The 18587-nt window shown below is 48.9% G+C and overlaps 1 protein-coding gene across 4 annotated transcripts; it reads left to right on the top strand.

Moving 5' to 3' along the window:
- Nucleotides 1–9157: 9157 nt before the first annotated feature.
- Nucleotides 9158–18081, top strand: CSAD (cysteine sulfinic acid decarboxylase; the record flags this gene model as incomplete). 4 transcript variants are annotated; one of them, XM_082666551.1, is made up of 14 exons in its annotated part: nucleotides 9158–9283; nucleotides 9567–9693; nucleotides 9773–9863; nucleotides 10205–10311; nucleotides 10783–10898; nucleotides 11369–11448; nucleotides 11760–11814; nucleotides 15330–15446; nucleotides 15529–15593; nucleotides 15876–15957; nucleotides 16378–16577; nucleotides 16733–16784; nucleotides 16945–17034; nucleotides 17821–18081. In XM_082666551.1, the coding sequence occupies 14 exons, from the start codon at nucleotides 9158–9160 to the stop codon at nucleotides 17992–17994; spliced, it is 1482 nt and encodes a 493-aa protein (XP_082522677.1). In that variant the 3' UTR covers nucleotides 17995–18081. The 4 variants fall into 4 exon arrangements, with proteins under 4 accessions (XP_082522677.1, XP_082522678.1, XP_082522679.1 ...); XM_082666552.1 differs by lacking the exon at nucleotides 16945–17034; XM_082666553.1 differs by lacking the exons at nucleotides 15529–15593; nucleotides 15876–15957.
- Nucleotides 18082–18587: the final 506 nt, after the last annotated feature.

The following is an 18587-nucleotide window of genomic DNA, read 5'->3' as shown; positions in this document are numbered from 1 at the left end:
GAGTCACCAGCATGTAGCCCTGGAAACAGAGTAGATTGTCCAGGGAGAGGTGCAGAACACAGATGAAAGAGGCCATGGGATAGAACCCTGAGGGAGGGCCAGAGGAAGGTGAAAAGGCAAAGGGAACTAAGAAATGGTCAGGGGTAGTCATATGGAAGCCAGTGAAAGAAAATGTTTCAAGATGGGATGGCAAACTATGTCTGTTGGCTCCAGAGGGGTCAAGTAGGATAAAGATGATATGTGTCCATTGGATTTGGAGGCAGCGATGTTCTGGGTGGCATTGAAGGTGTAAGCTACATGGTGGTGGGCTCAGGAAAGTGTGAGAGGAGAGGAAATGAAGATGGGGTGGAGACAACTCTTTTAAGAAGGTTGGCTGAGAAGAGGAGGTGGCTGGAGTGGGAATGTGTTGTGAGAGGTTTAGACAATTTAAAATGCTGTGAGAGGGCTTCCCTGGTGGCGCAGTGGTTGAGAGTCCACCTGCCGATGCAGGGGACGCGGGTTCGTGCACCAATCCAGGGGGATCCCACATGCCGCGGAGCGGCTGGGCCCGTGAGCCATGGCCGCTGAGCCTGCCCGTCCGGAGCCTGTGCTCCGCAACGGGAGAGGCCACAACAGTGAGAGGCCCGCATACCGCAAAAAAAATAATAAAATAAAAAATAAAATGCTGTGAGAAAGAGGTAGTGGGAAGAAGAGTTGGAGAAATGGGGGGCGGGGGTCATCAAGAGGGTATCCCTGAAGGAGAAGGAGAGGAACCCCTTAGACCAATGGGTCCAACTCAGATGTCTACAGGGCCAGGCAGGTAAAGCAGATGAGTGAGGTGGACTAGTGTGGACTGAGGTGAAACAGAATGCAAAATTCTAAGGGCCTGTGGCCAGTCCTCTTCTGAGGATTGTCATCCAATCATCATCCATTGTCATGCACTTCACAGTGCCCCCTTGTGGGAGGAATATACATCCTCACCCCACTGCCCCAGGGCTTGCTTTGGTCAACTGGATCTGACCAGATATGCCGTATGCTAGGTCTGAGCAGAAGTTTTAGGAGCTGGTGCATGGTTTTCTCTTCTGTGAGAACATTGTGTCCCAAGTAGGGGCTGTTCCTTCAGCCTGGGTCTTGGAATAAAGGCATATGAATCAGAGCTATAGCCAACCCTACCACCAATATAAACCTTGAAAGAGAAATAAATCTCTGTTGTAAGGCAGTGGTCCCCCCTGCCCCGCAACCGTGCACGGCTTGCAGGATCTTAGTTCCCCAACCAGAGATCGAACCCTCGCCCCCTGCAGTGTAAGCACGGAGTCTTAACCACTGGACCACCAGGGAAGTCCCAAGACGGTGGGGTTTTGAAGTCATTAGTTACCACAGCAAAACTGACTAATACTGGAATTCAACCAAAATAAAGCTATACTAAGATATTTTTTACTCCTCGAATTAAAAAGATTCAGAAGTTTGACAGCATGCTCTGTTACTGAGGCTGAGAACACAGACGCTTTCATACATTGGTGTCACCTCTATGGATGTTGGCAATCCTTATCAAAGTTACAAATGCAGATGGCTGTAATCAGAAAGACAGACAATAACAAGTCTGTCAAGGATGTGGAGAAATGGGAACCCTCATGGGAATGTAAAATAGTGTAGTCACTTTGGAAAGCAGTTCGGCAGTTCCTCAAAGAGTTAAATGTGGGACTTCCCTGGTGGTGCAGTGGTTAAGACTCCTCGCTTCCAATGCAGGGGGCCTGGGTTCGATCCCTGGTCAGGGAACTAGATCCCACATACATGCCGCAACTAAGAGTTCGCATGCCACAACTAAGGAGGCCTCCTGCTGCAACTAAGGAGTCTGTGAGCTGCAACTAAGGCCTGGTGCAACAACAACAAAAAGTCAAACGTAAAGTTACTTTATGAGCTAGCAATTCCACTACCAGGTATGTACCCAAGAGAATTGAAAACATGTCCACACAAAAAATTGTATATTAATGTTCATAGCAGCATTATTCACAATAGCTTAATTGTGGAAGCAACCTAAATGTCCATCAATTGATGGATACTTGAAATGTGGTATATCCATACAATGGAATATTATCTGATCATAAAAGGGAACGCAGTTCTGATACATGCTACAACATGGATGAACCTTGAAAACATTATGCTAAGTAAAAGAAGCCAGTCACAGAAGATAACATACTGTTTGTTTCCATTTATGTGAAAGTGTCCAGAATAGGCAGATCTTTAGAGGCAGAAAAAAGATGAGTGGTTGTCAGTGGTGGGGGGAGGGGAGAATGAGGAGTTCCTTTCTGTGAGGATGAGAATGTTCTGGAATTAGTGATGATGGTGGCACAATTTTGTTACTACATGAACAACCACTGAATTGTACAATTTATTTATTTTTTATTTAAAAATTTTTTTGGTACCCCAGGTGGGACTGAATTGTACAATTTAAAAGGATATGCTTTAGAGTATGTAAATTATCTCAATAAAGCTGTTATATTAAAAAATAAGAATGAGAAAGTTCTATACGTTCTATATGATCACTCATATACTGTTAACTGAAAAAATGCAAGGTGCACAACAGGGATTATATGCTTTTATGTGAAAAAGGAGAAAATAATATATATATACATTTGTTAGTATTTGCATTAAAAACTCTGAAAGATTATCTGAGACACTAATAAAAATAGTTACCTGGAATGGGGCATATGGAATGGGGTGGAAATTAGACTTTTCACTATTAATATTTTCATGTATTTTGGTTTTGAACTACCTGAATATGTTGCTTATTCAAAAATCTAAAAATTGAAAAGAAAACCCAATGAATGCACAACTATAATAATAATAAAGGGGGAACTCCAACTACAGCATTGTTGCTCCTTAAAATTCAGGCCCAGTGTTGCTAGATCTTCTGATTTTTTTCACAAGAAGCTGGAAGTTTCGGCATTGACAATTGTTTTTTAAAGTTTTAAAATGTACTATGCAAGCCAAACAAAACCATGTCTATGGGTAGCAGTTGGCCCTCCGTCTTCCAGTTTGTGACCTGTGCTTTAGACTGTGAACCTCAGGAGGGCAGGGCTGTGGTCTTTTGCTCTCCATTGTGACCTCTAGTGGTCACCAAAGTGCTTGGCACATATATACCAGATAATGAATAAATACTGAAGTAAGGCAGAGAGGGATCCAGAGTGCAGGTGACAAAAAGTTGAGTGAGTTTGGATGGTTTTTATTTTCTATAAGAAATTTGAAATGAGAGGGAAACAGGGAGAAGGTTGATAGGTCAATAATTTGAGAGGTGTGGGAAATTTTTGAAATAATTGTTCCAGAGAGTTGGAGATAGAGCTGACAATAGAAGAATAGTAATGTTGCCAGGCAGTGTTGTGTGTCCAGTTGAGAGAGTCATTGCTGCTTTTTGCCTCTGGAGATGGTTACTACCTTCATCACAGTCCTGGGAATTCCCTTCACCTCTCTCCTGTGTTGGGCGAAATATGATGTGGTCTGACTCTCTGTCCTTTGTCTGTGACCTGGTTTGGGTTTTGTCTCTGGAAGTCTTTGGATCCTCCATTGTTCTGAAACAATATTATCATCTGTCTTCCTGTTGGTCATTCAGTGGATCCATTTGATCTATCCTGTTCTATAAAGCTTTTTTTTTTTTTTTTAATTTCTTGCCACCTTTTTCCCCTTCTGTTTCTGAAACTTCTATTAGTTGACTCTTGGGCCTTTTGGATCGATCTTCTATAGTTCTTTTATGTTTTGTTGCCCATCTCTTTATATTTTTATCTTTCTGTGTGATTTTCTTGACTGCCATTTCAGTTGTCATATTTTTAAAACCCTAGAGCTTCTCATTGTTCTCTGAGTGTTCCTTTTTGAGAGCAAACCCCCCCCTTTTTTTTTGTTATGAGTGCAGTATCTTCCTGAATTTTTGAAGCTTTCTTCTGCTCCTTGCATTTCTCCTCTTTTACCAAATACCTTTTTTCAGTGTGTCTGTTTTTACTTCTGTGGTTCACACTAGGGGCTTTCCTCAGGTGTCGGGTAGTCCCTGGCTGTCTGTCTGCTCACATTTAAGAGTGAGGCACTAAGGCATACTGGAAGGCCCAAGTGCATAGAAAGGATGTATTTATTGACTTGTGGGCATCACTGACTAGGTGATTGGGCGAGGACTGAAATAAGTGTCAGGTCTTTTCTCTAGGGCTATTGAGGTCAGTTTCTTCAGAGAGGAATCCTCCAGTCTCCTGACCCTGGAAGGTTTACCCCAGGCCACTGGTTCTGAACACTGATCGGGAGAAAGGACTTGACTGGATACCTCCTGCTAATCCTCTTGTATTCAGTACAGTGCCTCCTCCTCAACTTCTGCTGTGCTTGGCATCCCTAAGTCCCAGCTGCTCCATTTCAGTTTCTCTAGAAAACAGACTTCCTGATTCTTTGGAATTAGGTGGAGGAGAGGGGAGTTGCCTCGCTGAATGGGCAGGGGGAGAAGAGTGAGGGCCTAAATGTTCCTTGTATAAATTTTCATCTAATTTCCACGTTTTTAGCTGTGCTTCCTCCTCCTGGCTTCCCAGGTAGCTACTGTTGTAAATTCTTGAGCCTTTCTGGGCTTCTGCCCTAAGAAGCAGCTTATATCCTGTTGGCATAACCCTCTGCAGACAGAGTGGCTTTAACTTTTTGCATTTGCTGAACCAGTTACCACTTCTCATCTGCTTTCTATCTTCTACAGTTATTCACATCTCTCACCTCTTGTCTCCCATCTGCTTTATTCTTCTTTTTTTTTTTTTTTGCGGTACGCGGGCCTCTCACTGTTGTGGCCTCTCCCGTTGCGGAGCACAGGCTCCGGACGCGCAGGCTCAGTGGCCGTGGCTCTCGGGCCCAGCCGCTCCGCGGCATGTGGGTTCTTCCCGGACCAGGGCACGAACCCGCGTCCCCTGCATCGGCAGGCGGACTCTCAACCACTGAGGCACCAGGGAAGCCCTGCTTTATTCTTCTGAATTTAAAATTCCACTGATATAATTTAGTGGAGTTTCAGGAAGGAGTATTGGTAAACATATGCATTTAATCTGGTGTGTTTTATTGGAATGAGCACAGAGACCATGAATTTATAGCAAAACCAATTTGAATGGTTAGGTGGTTTTCACTAGCAGAATTCAGCAGTCCTGGTGGATTTGGTAAGAGAAGGACTGGCCAGTTGGATTGGGGTTTTGCCAGGTGGATTTGGTGGAAGGACATTAGGGCCAGGGAGTTGAGGATTTTGGACAAAGAGTGGTTGAAACAACAGACCGTACAATCTAGGTTGTGTAAGTGAAGGAAAGAAAGATAAGAGGGAGTTGATGGCTGGAGGAGTTTATGAACTAAAGATCCCATGAAGTAAGAAAAACTTGTCAATTTTTTTTTGAATTTTTGAATTTTATTTTATGTATTTTTTTATATAGCAGGTTCTTATTAGTTATCTATTTTATACATATTAGTGTATATATGTCAATCCCAATCTCCCAGTTCATCCCACCATCCACCCCCGCCACTTTCCCCCCTTGCTGTCCATACAAAACTTGTCAATTTTTAAACAAACCCTACTTGGTCCTTCCAGCGTCTTCTCAGCCAGGGACGAAAGTGCTATTCCTAAGTTTATTTATGTTTCTTTGCTTTATTATTCTATCTTGGGGGTTAACGTCCTTCTTGCTTTGTAAAAGGAAAACTCTCTCAGGTCCCCAGGACAGGATTCTGTGTGGGGCGTGAGGGTAGGGATGCCTCACCTCCTTGTTTACCCCGGAGGAAACTGGGGGTGTTCAGAGCCCTTGCCTCCACCTTTCTTTCTTTTTTTTTTTCTTTGCGGTACGCGGGCCTCTCACTGTTGTGGCCTCTCCCGTTGTGGAGCACAGGCTCCAGATGCGCACGCTCAGCGGCCATGGCTCACGGGCCCAGCCGCGCCGTGGCATGTGGGACCTTCCCGGACCGGGGCACGAACCCGTGTCCCCTGCATCGGCAGGCGGACTCTCAACCACTGCGCCACCAGGGAAGCCCTTTTTTTTTTTTTAATTTATTAAGTTTATTTATTTTTGGCTGCACTGGGTCTTCGCTGCTATGCGCAGGCTTTGTCTAGTTGCGGTAGCGGGGCTACTCTTCGTTGTGGTGCGCGGGCTTCTCATTGCAGTGGCTTCTCTTGTTGCAGAGCACGGGCTCTAGGCACGCGGGCTTCAGTAGTTGTGGCACACAGTCTCAGTAGTTGTGGCTCGCGGGCTTAGTTGCTCCATGGCATGTGGAGCCCCAGACCAGGGCTCGAACCCGTGTTCCCTGCATTGGCAGGCAGATTCATAACCACCGCGCCACCAGGGAAGTCCCCACCTTTCGTTTCTGGGTGGTGACTTTGGTGGGATGGATACAGAAGGGGCCGGGTGGACAGAGCCATGTCTTCCCTGCAGACCTCTTTTCAGAACTTTGGGAAAAGCCTTCCTCCAGCCTGGGGTCTCTCTTTCTTCACCAGTCGTTCCCTCCTTGCAGCCTGTTTTCCACTCCCCTGGCCTGCTTGCCGTATCCAACAGCCTGAGCTGATGAACACCCACAGATACCTTGGAGGTTCTCTCTTTAAATCCCTTATTTTACAGAAACTGAGGCCCTGAGGTGTACTGACTCCTGGCCCAGAAGCCTTTGTGCCAAAGCAAGCTCAGTGGCTGAGGGAGCCCCGCACGAGGCGGTGGAGCCTGGCGATTAGGGGCGGGGTCTTCAGAGCCCCACACACCCTTGTCCAGACCCAGCTCAACCACATGCTGGCTGCATGACCTGGACACGTTACATACGTAGTGTCTCTGAAATCTGTTTCCTCATCTTTAAATGTGGGTCATAAACTTAACTTCAGTCGTTGTGAAGATGAGAATAATGCATGTTAAGTACAGAATGAGACATGTGGTAAGTACTTCCATGGTGCCTATTTTTATTAGCGTCTCTCCTTCTAGCCTTTCCACCTAAAACGCCCCACTGCTGCCACCTGTCAGGGGAGCCAGAGTGAGCACTGATGAAGGATTGAGTCTTATTCTCAAGGCTGAGTCAGTTCCCCTAGTTTCCCAAAACCCAATCTACTGAGGAGAAGTTTAAGGATAGGACCACTGGGGTCCCTTGGACCTGTGTTTTCAACTAGCTTGGGGTCCAGTGGCTGCTGACAGTGGATTATACCAGAGGAAGATTCCTTCCGTTCCATGTTTCCTGGATCCTCTTACCCCCTCATTTGGCGGGTTCCCCAGGCCTTGGTGTTTGCCCCTCTCTCCCTGGCCATCTCTGTGAGCATTCTCTCCCCTGGGGAATGGAGCCCATCACAAGGCTTCAGCTGTGCCCCACCTCTCGAGTCTGCTTCTCATTCCTGCATCTCAGCAGAGCTCTGGACCTGACTTCCTCCCATATGCGTATTTGTAGCCCTGGACATCTCCACTTAGATGAGTATTTCCAAGAAATAACAATCTACTTTCCATCCAGCCTCCACTTTCTGCATCCCTATTTCTTTTATGGGCACCATTATTTTTCCAGTCACCCAGGCTTGAAACCCCAGGGTCGTCCTTGACCCTTCCTTCCCCTCCAATGTAGATTCCGTAAGTGTTGAATTGAGTATAATCCAGCAAGTGGTTAAGCCTGCATATTCCCCTACCTGTCCTTCCCCAGCGACACCACCCTTATTCACGTGTGGCTCACCTCTTTCCTGGTTTACAGCAATGGCCTGTTCATTCTTCTGCATCCATCTGCTATACACTGGTCTTCTGAGAGCATTGTTTTCATCACATTAATCCTTGCCACAGAATCTTTCAGTGGCTTTCCATTTTCTGCAGGATAAAATCTAGATTCTTGGCCTGGCTGGCACTCAAGGCTGTCCATAATCTCTCGTGCAGCTCTGCCCACCCTGCCTCTGCTCCCGTGTCGTCCTTGCAGACCTTCTCTCCAGCCGGCCAGGCACCTTCGCTGACCTGAGAATCAGCCATACTCATTCCTGATGTAAGCTCATGGCATTCCCCCCTGTCCCTGAATGCCTCTCTTCCTCCCTTTCTCCAGTCCTGTTTCTCCTGCCTGCTTTCAAGTTGCAGCCCCAGTCCCACTGCAGATCCTTCTCAGGCTTCAGCCTTCATCCATCTCTTCTCCTGAATAGCGCTTGGGATCAGCATCTCGCCAGCGCCCTGGGCTGTAACTGTTGCACGTGCATCAGTATCCCCCCCTCCCCACCCACCAACCCCAGCACCCTGGTGTGAACACAGTTGGTGCTCACTTCAAACAGCCAGTCCCGGGCTTCCCTGGTGGCGCAGTGGTTGAGAGTCCGCCTGCCGATGCAGGGGACACGGGTTCGTGCCCCGGTCCGGGAAGATCCCACATGCCGCGGAGAGGCTGGGCCCGTGAGCCATGGCCGCTGAGCCTGCGCGTCCGGAGCCTGTGCTCTGCAGCGGGAGAGGCCACAACAGTGAGAGGTCCTCGTACTGCAAAAAAACAAAACAAAAACAAAAACAAACAGCCACTCCCTGTTTCTTGAGCACTCTCAACCTGCAAGGCACAGGATTATACTTAACGGTCTGCCTCCTCAGTGTGGCCTCCTTTTCTTCCTGCTTTTCAGAGAAGAGGGCTTTAGAAATCAGGACAGTTCTGAGAAGACTCTGGGGGTTGGGATGCAAAGAGATCGGCCTCTCAGGCCTGCCTAAACCATTACTCTGTTCTTCTCCAGTCTAAGTGAAGGTGGCATGTGTTTTTGCCTTACATCTCATCTCCCCGCTTCTTCATGTCAGCTAATGGTTATTCAGGAAACTTATCTCAACCTGCTGGCCCTATCCCAAATCTTCAGGGCATGGGTCATGAGAATGATGTCATGGCCATGTGACTGCTGCCTATACCTTGCTCCCTCTGCTGCCCTAGTCCTAACACTCTAAAAAGCCAGTTGTGTCCCCTGCTTCCAGCTCACCTGGACGAAGGCCTGAGCAGAAAGGTAAGCTTCTCACCTGTGCCTTTGGTGAGCAGTGGCCACTGGTTTCTACCTGCTCAGCACTTCTTTCCCACCTGTTTCTGCTGGCTCTCTCCCTGGGTGCTCTCACTTGCCTTATCTGTACAGTGAAGCCTGGGGCTAGGCCTTAGGCCCATTACGGAGTTGAAGTTCTTGCTGGTTAGGTCCAGGTGGGGTCCCCAGACTGAGTAGGGAATAACTCCTGCTCTGCTCACAGATTTCCTCCTGATGGCTGACTCTCAACCACTCCTCTCCCTTGATGGGGACGCCGTGGCTGCAGAAGCCTTGCTCCGGGACGTGTTTGGGATTGTGGTGGATGAGGTCATTCGGAAAGGGACCAGTGCCTCCGAGAAGGTGGGTCTTTTCTCCCCCCTCCTCCTGCCCATCAAACCTGGCTGAGAACTTTCCTCCTCTGTGCAGGCTTCTCCCCAGAATTCATCACTCTCACTGTGTGCCTCAGGGATTACATACTGGGCCAGACCGTGTTTATTTACCCTTGTTCATGTGTTGCTTGGAAAATATTCCTAATTTGCTGTAAGTGCAGCTTGGTGGTGTCTTCTGTCTGCTGAGATGTGGTTTGGGCAGCCAGTCAACGGGGTGCCTCAGCGCCCCCAGAATCTCCCGCTTCTCCTCCTAGGTCTGCGAGTGGAGGGAGCCAGAGGAGCTGAAGCAGCTTCTGGATCTGGAGCTGCGGAATGAGGGGGAGTCACAGGAGCAGATCCTGGAGCGCTGCCGGGCTGTGATCCGCTACAGTGTGAAGACCTGTAGGTCCTGGGTCCTGCGGGGAGGCGCGTCTAGAATTTGTACCCAGCTCCACACTGAGCCCTCGTCCCCCTTCTCCAGGTCACCCTCGTTTCTTCAACCAGCTCTTCTCAGGGTTGGACCCTCATGCCCTGGCTGGACGCATTGTCACTGAGAGCCTCAACACCAGCCAGTGAGCCATCCCCAGGCCCCCTTGCACCTCCCCAAAAGGATTTGGGTTTGTGGGAGATATACTCGGTGGGTAGGAGAGGAGAATGGTGCTTGCCCCCCTGTCTTTTCTGGGAATCTCTGCTGGCAGAGTCTTTCCCCTCGTACCCTTTGGGCTTCCTTTCTCAAGCTTTCTCATGCCTCCCGCCTCCAGTTTTTTCTCATCTTTTCCTCCCTTGTTCTTTTTCACCAACTCAGTCCTCTCTTTGGACCCTCTCTCACTCACTCTGTCCACCTCCTCTCTCCAACTCCTCGCAGAGTCTCTCCCTGTCTCTTTCCCATTCTCATCATTCCCTCTCCTGGCAGGTACACATATGAGATCGCCCCCGTTTTTGTCCTCATGGAAGAAGAGGTGTTGAAGAAACTCCGGGCCCTGGTGGGCTGGAGCTCTGGGGACGGCGTCTTCTGCCCTGGTATGTAAACAGGAGGGGGGCCTTTCTTTGGCCTTTTCAAGGGTTCCTCCTTCCCCACTGTTCTCTTGCTGTAAGCTGGCAGGGAGGGGTGATTCTTCTTTGTTTCTTCTCCAGCTGGGCTCCGGCCAAACCAGAGAGAAGCTGCCCAGTCCCCCGTATCCTCATGTTTGCCAAATAATACATGGCATCAGTGCCTGCTGTCCTGGCGGGGGGGTGGGGTGGGGTGGGGTGGGGTGGGGTGGGGTGGTGGATCCTGGGATCAGCCCCGGATAAGGAGGGGGAGTCGGGATCTGCAGATCCCGCTGTCTGGGTTACCAGCGTGCCATTTGTCGAGCCCTCAGAACTCGTGGCCTGGTAGCCAATCACTTGTGCTTCTTTGATCAGTTCTTCTGGGTGGAGAGGTCAAGAGAGCCAAGCTCCAGTTTTGACCCACTGCCCCTCCCTCTTGCCACCACCCCTTCCCTGTGGCAGGTGGCTCCATCTCCAACATGTATGCTGTGAACCTGGCCCGCTATCAGCGCTACCCGGATTGCAAACAGAGGGGCCTCTGGGCACTGCCGCCCCTGGCCCTTTTCACATCAGAGGAGGTGGGAAGAGGCACAGGCCTACCCTGGGCTCCCCGATTCTAATCTCCAGCCAGCTGAGTCCGAGACCTGTGAGATCCTCTGCCTGCTCAGACCCATCTCTTCCGAGACCAGCCTGCCCCCAGGCGGATGTGCTTCCTTCCAACCAAGGGGGCTGTGTAAACACTCCCCGTTCACCTTGCCTTCTGTGTGGGGGTAGCAGAGGGGCATCCAGTGCAGTGTACACAGTCCACACCCTTTCTGCTAAGAGTATGGGCCATGGGCCAGCAGCATCAGTATCACCTGGGAGCTTGTTAGAAATGCAGAATCTCGGGCCCCAGCCCAGACCTACTGAAGATGAATCTGCATTTTAACCAGACACACTGGTGATTTGTAGGCCCATGAGTATTTCAGAAGCCCTGGCCTACAGGGTCTCATCTGTTTGACCAGTCTCTCTCCTCCCCACCCTCCCTGCCCTCTGCCTTCCTCCACAGTGTCATTACTCTGTCAAGAAAGGAGCTGCTTTTCTGGGACTTGGCACTGACAGCGTCCGAATGGTCAAGGCAGATGAGAGGTGAAGGTCCTTCTGTCTGCATGTCTCAGACCCGGCCTGGCGCCGTGTGCCTTCTCATTGCCAGGGGCTCTGGCCTCTGGCGCACACCCCGGCGGACTTCTCTCCCTGCGCTGTTCCCACCGAATTGCCTCTGCTGTCTACCAGTGCCTGCTAGAGTCTCCGCCCTGTCCCCTGAGATCTGTTTACCCCTCTTAGGGAAAAATCAACACTGTGGCCTCTGCATGGCTAACTGCACATTACCCTGCTCTCGAGTTCTGCTGCCCAGCCTAGAGAACCTATTACTCCCCTACCCACTAAGTTTTCTTTTCTAGAGGGAAAATGATCCCTGAGGATCTGGAGAGGCAGATCGGTCTGGCTGAGGCCGAGGTGAGTGAGTGAGGGGTGCTGAGGCAGTGGAACAGGACCCTTCTGTTCCCTTCTTGGAGGGTTCCTTGGCCTGTGCCTACTCAAGGCTCCCCTCATCCCTCCCCTTGATCTCTGTGCCCGTTTCCCTGGTGGGCTGAAGGGATGCCTGGGGAGCAAGGACACTGTAGTTCTGCTGAGACCCATGGGCAGTATCGGATCGCAGGGCAGGGGTAGGACTGAGTCACTGAGTGGAGTCCCAAGGGGCACCGCAGGGAGGATGTTGGGGACCTGAGGTGTAGCCCAGAAGGTTTCTGTGAGCTGGCAGGGTCTGTGCAGGAAGTTCAGGAAGATGTGCGGGCCAGTGGTGAGCAATGCAGACTTGGAGCAATGGGAGATGTGGAGGCCCCTGCACGCCCCTCCGCACTAGGGGACATGGGAGCTGCTGCAGCCGTCTTGGAGGGCGTTTCAGCACTATCTATACCATTTTTATTTACTTATTTATTTATTTACAAATATTTATTTATTTGGCTGCTGCGGGTCTTAGTTGTGGCATGCAGGATCTTTTAGTTGCGGCATGTGAACTCTTTTTTTTTTTTAATAAATTTATTTATTTATTTTTGGCTGCATTGGGTCTTCATTGCTGCGTGCAGGCTTTTCTCTAGTTGCTTCGAGAGGGGGCTACTTTTCTTTGAGGTGTGCGGGCTTCTCATTGTGGTGGCTTCTCTTGTTGTGGAGCACAGGCTCTAGGCGCGCAGTCTTCACTAGTTGTGGCATGGGGTTCCCCCTCGCGGGCTCTAGAGCGCAGGCTCAGTAGTTGTGGCGCATGGGCTTAGTTGCTCCATGGCATGTGGAATCTTCCCGGACCAGGGCTCGAACCCACGTCCCCCGCATTGGCAGGCAGATTCTTAACCACTGCGCCACCAGGGAAGTCCCATGTGAACTCTTAGTTGTGGCATGTGGGATCTAGTTCCCTGACCAGAGATCGAACCCGAGCCCCCTGCATTGGGAGCACGGAGTCTTAGCCACTGGACCACCAGAGAAGTCCTATACCATTTTAAATGTATCTATCCACTGACTCTGTGTCCTGCTGCTAGGATTAGTTTATAAATCATCATCACAAGTGCTTAGCATTGTGTGCACTGGAGCGAAGTGTAAAATTAAAAAAGAAATTTAAATATCCATCAATAGATAAATTATGATGTATCTGTGTCAGTTTCTTCCTTTGTAAAATGAGCATAATATAGAACTTATAGGGTTGTTGTAAGGCTTAAATTATGTGTAAAGCACTTAGAACAGTGAAGCAGTATACAAATATTAGCTGCGATTGTTGTTATTGTTGGAGTAGTATGCAGCCATTTAAAAGAATAAGATGGGAATATATATGTTAACATGAAAATACCTCAACTATGTATTTAAGTATAAATTTAAAAAATATGTATATATCTCCACATGCAAATGGTCGCAGCATCGGTTTTTGAGAAGACTGTTCTTTCCCCAGTGAATTGTCTTGGCATCCTTGTGAAAATCCATTGAATGTAAGCATGAGGATTTATTTCTGGACTCTCGGTCTATTCCATTGATCTGCATGTCTATCCTATAGACCACATTGTCTTCATATAGCTTTGTAGTAAATTTTGAAATCAGATGTGTGAGTCCTCCAACTTTTGTTCTTTTTCAGGATGGTTTCGGCTTTCTGGGTCCCTTAAATTTCCATTTGAATTTTAGGATCAGCTTGTCAATTTCTGCAGAGAAGCCAACTGGGATTTTGATAGGGATGTGTTCAATCTGTAGATCCATGAACATGGAATGCCTCCATTTATTTAGGTCTTCTTTGATTTCTTTCAACAGTGCTTTGTAGTTTTCGGAGTATATGTTTCGCACTTCTTTTGTTGAATTTATTCCTAAGTATTTTATTGTTTTTTGATGTTCTTATAAATGAAATTGTTTTCTTAATTCCATTTTTGGATTGTTCACTGCTAATGTGTAGAAATACAACTGATTTTTGAATATTGATCTTGTACCCTGCGAACTTGCTGAACTCATTTATTAATTCTAATAGTTTTTTTTAGTGGATTCCTTAGGATTTACTCGGTATAATATAATGTTATCTGTAAATACAGATAATTTTGCTCTTTTCCTTTCCAATCTGGATGGCTCTTATTTTTTTTTACCTAATTGCCCTGCTAGAACCTCAGCACAATGTTGAATAGAAATGAGGAGCGTGAACATCCATGTCTTGTTCCTGATCTTAGGGGGAAGGCTTTCAGTCTTTCGCCATTGAGTATGATGTTAGCTGTGGGTGTTTTTGTAGTTGCCCTTTATCAGGTTAAGGAAGTTCCCTTCAAATCCTAGTTTTTTGAGTGTTTATATCATGAAGGAGTTTTGGATTTTGTCAAATGTTTTTCTGTGTCTACTGAGATGATCAATAAACCACATTGAGATGTGGGTTTTTTTCGTTTATTCTATTGATAGGATGTATTACATTAATTGATTTTGGGATGTTAAACCAAGCTTGAACTCTTGGGACAAATCCCCCTTTGTCATGGTGTATCATTATTTTTATATGTTGCTGATTTTATTTTGCTAGTGTTTTATAGATTTTTATGTCTATATTTAGAAGAGATATATTCTGTAGTTTTCTTGTGATATTTTGTCTGGTTTTGGTATCAGGGTATAATCACTTCATAGGATGAATTCAGAAGTGTTCCCTCCTCTTCTTTTTTTTGGAAGCTGATGAAGAGCTGGTATCAATTCTTTTTTTTTTTAATTCATTAATTTTAAATTTGTTTATTTTTGGCTGCGTTGGGTCTTTGTTGCTGCACGCGGGCTTTCTCTAGTTGCGGCGAGCGGGGTCTGCTCTTCGCTGCAGTGCGGGCTTCTCATTGCGGTGGCTCCTCTTCTTGTGGAGCACGGGCTCTAGGCATGCGGGTTTCAGTAGTTGTGGCTCGCGGGCTCTAGAGCGCAAGCTCAGTAGTTGTGGCACACGGGTTTAGTTGCTCCGCGGCATGTGGGATCTTCCCAGACCAGGGCTCGAACCCATGTCCCCTGCATTGGCAGGCGGACTCTTAACCACTGCGCCACCAGGGAAGCCCTAGCTGGTATCAGTTCTTTTTTTAATGTTTTGTACAACTCATCAGTGAAGCCATCTGAGCCTGCGCTTTTCTTTGTTGTAGTTTTTTGAATACTAATTCAAGTTCCTCATAAACGTTTGTACTATTAGGATATTTAAAATAGCATTTTGATCTTCCAGTAAGACATTCAACTTTGTTGAAAGAGTATGAACTTTGGAAATAGACCATCAGACAGACCTAGGTTTGAACTCCATCTCTGGGTTTCAGCTTGGGGGCAGGTTTCTTAACTCCTCTGAATCTCAGTGTCCTCACTTGCAAATTAAAGGGGACAGTAACACGTTGTAAGGTTGCAAGGGCCCAGGTCAGGCGTGTGAAGAATTTACAGAGCTGGATCTCAGCACCAGGCTCTGGGTAGCTCTTGAGATGACTTCACAGCCTCTTTCTCCCTCTGCATTTTTGCCACAGGGTGCTGTGCCATTCCTGGTCAGTGTCACCTCTGGCACTACCGTGCTGGGGGCCTTTGACCCTCTGGAGGCAGTTGCAGACGTGTGCCAGCGTCATGGACTGTGGCTGCACGTGGATGTGAGTGGTACTCAGGCCTGAGGATGGGGTGGGCTGAACTGAGGCCAAGGCCAAAGCCCACATTGTTCCTTTTGCTCCACAGGCCGCCTGGGGAGGGAGTGTCCTGCTGTCACAGACACATAGACATCTCCTGAATGGGATCCAGAGGTGCATACAGCCCCCTACGCCCTGAATCTCACCTTCAAATCCTTGATCCAGAGAGTAGTCTTGGACCAGGGAGCTCAGATGGGGGTAGGGGAAGGAGGCTGGTAGGAGGGAGGTTGGAGAGATGGTTGATTGGGGCTGGGAGGTCAGACGTCAGACCTGGAAATTCTTCTGCTGGGCCTGGGTGAGACCGGCCCCTCTTACTGGAGATCTGGAAAGGTTGGGGCTCTGGTTGGGCAGCTTGAGGGGGAGCCAGCTGACCCTGCTTTGCTGTGCCCACCCCAGGGCTGACTCCGTGGCCTGGAATCCCCACAAGCTCCTCTCCGCAGGCCTGCAGTGCTCAGCTCTTCTTCTCCGGGACACCTCGGTGGGTCTGCCCCTCCCCCGCCCTGGCGCCACCTCCCATCCTGGACCTCTGTCTTCTTTTCTATCCCACCTGAGAGGAGCTCCTGGCCTTACCACGTTCTCCTTGCCATGCCATCTGAAGCTGAATATCTGTGACCACCCTAATCCCCTGTAGTGGGCTCCCTCACTCCCCTGTCTTCGTGCAAAGGAAAAAGTTCCCGGCTTAAGTCGTAATCGGAGGGATCCTGCGTCATTTGGGAAGAACTCTGAGTGTTGGAAGAAAACCCAGAGAGAGGGTTTCAGTCAGCTGGCAGCCGTCCCATCAGTGCCGCCTGGTTCCAGGGAAAGAAGCATGTGGACTGAGCTAAGAAATGGCCCAGTGCAGCTCTGGAGGAAACCTCGGCGGGGAGAGTGGGTCTGACTGTCTCCTCACCCTCCACAGAACCTGCTCAAGCGCTGCCACGGGTCCCAGGCCAGCTACCTGTTCCAGCAGGACAAGTTCTACGATGTGGCTCTGGACACTGGAGACAAGGTGGTGCAGTGTGGCCGCCGCGTGGACTGTCTGAAGCTGTGGCTCATGTGGAAGGCACAGGGCGGGCAGGGGCTGGAGCGGCGTGTGGATCAGGCCTTTGCCCTTGCCCGGTAGGAGTGGGGGCAGTCCCGTTTCCCCTCTCTGGGCTCCAGCCCTGCACCCCTTTCCTGCTCTTAGTGTCTCTTGACTCACTCTCTGGGTTGCTTTTGTTTCTGTATCTCTGCCTTTCCTCCTCAACCCATGATGTCTCACTCTGTGTTCACAGGTACCTGGTGGAGGAATTGAAGAAGCGGGAAACTTTTGAGTTGGTCATGGAGGTACGACCGACCTTGTGCTCTTTTTCACCCCCCGTCCCCCCGCCATTCCCCTCTCACTGCCCCTCTTCCCCAGCAGAGCCCTGGTTGGGGAAGAGGGGCAGTGAGAGGGGAACGGTCCCCCTTCCTCAGCTCACACCTTCCTCTTCCTCATTCCTCCCAGCCTGAATTTGTCAACGTGTGTTTCTGGTTCGTGCCCCCCAGTCTGCGGGAGAAGAAGGGGAGTCCGGATTACGGTGAAAGGCTGGCTACGGTAGGCAGTCTCCTCCCTGCTCTGGTTAACCCATTAGGGAACCGATGCAGCTGGTGTGTTTCCGCCCCCTGCTGGCTGTAAGTGGCATGGCAGTTCCCTTGGCTAGTCTCTTGCTCCTGAGGTGGGGACCGTGAACTGGAAAACGACACCCACTTGTCCTCATTTCTGTGAGGCTGGGAATGGGGGATAAGGTATGCTTCTGGAAAGTAAGAAGAAGACGGAGAGGGGCATTACAAGAAAAGTCACCAGTGTGAAGTACATAGATCCATGGTGTGGGGCATTCTGCTGGGAGCTCAGGCTCAGGACAGAGACGTGAGGCAGAAAGATCTTGGAGTTTTGCTCACTAATGCTGGGGACAGAGCAACCCTGTCAGGCCAGGAGGTATGTCCTGGTCGCTAAGGATAGATCGGTACTAGGTGCTGCAGATGATACGAAACATCAAAAATGTTATAGGAATTCAGAGAGGGGAGAAGAAGGTGTCGAGGATGATGAAGGCTTGAAGTTAGACTGAAAAAGCAGTGTTGAGATTCAGTAAAAAGTCAGGATTTAGCAGAAAATGGCCCACGTGGTAACGTGGAGAATGGTGAGACGTGAACGAATGCAGGAGGTAGAGAAGGTCCAGTGGGCTGGATGTGGTGGCAAGGGTAAACTGGGGCCACGTCAGGATCCGAGCCGTGAGTTGCTGTCTCTGGAAGGTGTCTGGGTGGAGGGAGGTGCAAGTTGGGGAGCCCAGCCCCTCACCTGACCCCAGGCTGCAGCTGGAAGGTTGCTCCACTCCTCCCACAGGTGGCCCCAATCCTCAAGGAGCGCATGGTGAGGAAGGGCTCCATGATGATTGGCTACCAGCCCCATGGTACCCGGGGCAACTTCTTCCGCATGGTCGTGGCCAACCCTGCGCTGACGCGGGCGGATATGGACTTCCTGCTGAATGAACTGGAACGGCTGGGCCAGGACCTCTGAGCCGCTCCTTCTCTGCTGGCCTGGACCCCTCCCCCAACCCTTACCATCTCCCTGTATCCCCTCCCCGTGTTCTCAAGAACAACCTCTCCAGGAAACAAAGCTGTCTTAATTTTTATGTGCTTTGACCCACTAACTCTCCTTTAAGTATTTGATATTAAGAGAATGTTTAAATAAATGATAGTATATCCATATGATGGAATATTACTCTGCCATTAAAATTATGTTTACAAAGAGGATTTTTATAGATAAGAGAAAAATAATTTTAATATAATGTTATGTGAAAAAGCTGGATATAAGACTTTATATATGGTAATATCTGAGCTGCATTCAAAAATACATAGGAAAAGACTGATGAGATGTAATATGCCAAAATGTCAATAGTTTTCTCTGGGATGGGATTACAGGTAATTTGAAAATTAACTTCTTTATACCTTTTGTGCGCCCCTTTTATGCTATAAGGAGTATCTATTGCTTTTTATTTTATAAATTTATTTATTTTTGGCTGCGTTGGGTCTTTGTTGCTGCGCGCGGGCTTTCTCTAGTTGCAGGGAGCGGGGGCCCCTCTTTGTTACGGTGCGTGGGCTTCTCATTGC

The sequence above is a fragment of the Grampus griseus genome (assembly GCF_964374135.1).
Source record: "Grampus griseus genome assembly, chromosome: 11".
Classification (NCBI taxonomy): domain Eukaryota; kingdom Metazoa; phylum Chordata; class Mammalia; order Artiodactyla; family Delphinidae; genus Grampus; species Grampus griseus.
Note: the sequence above shows the minus strand (reverse complement) of the source record. Positions and strands in the feature narration are given on the sequence as shown.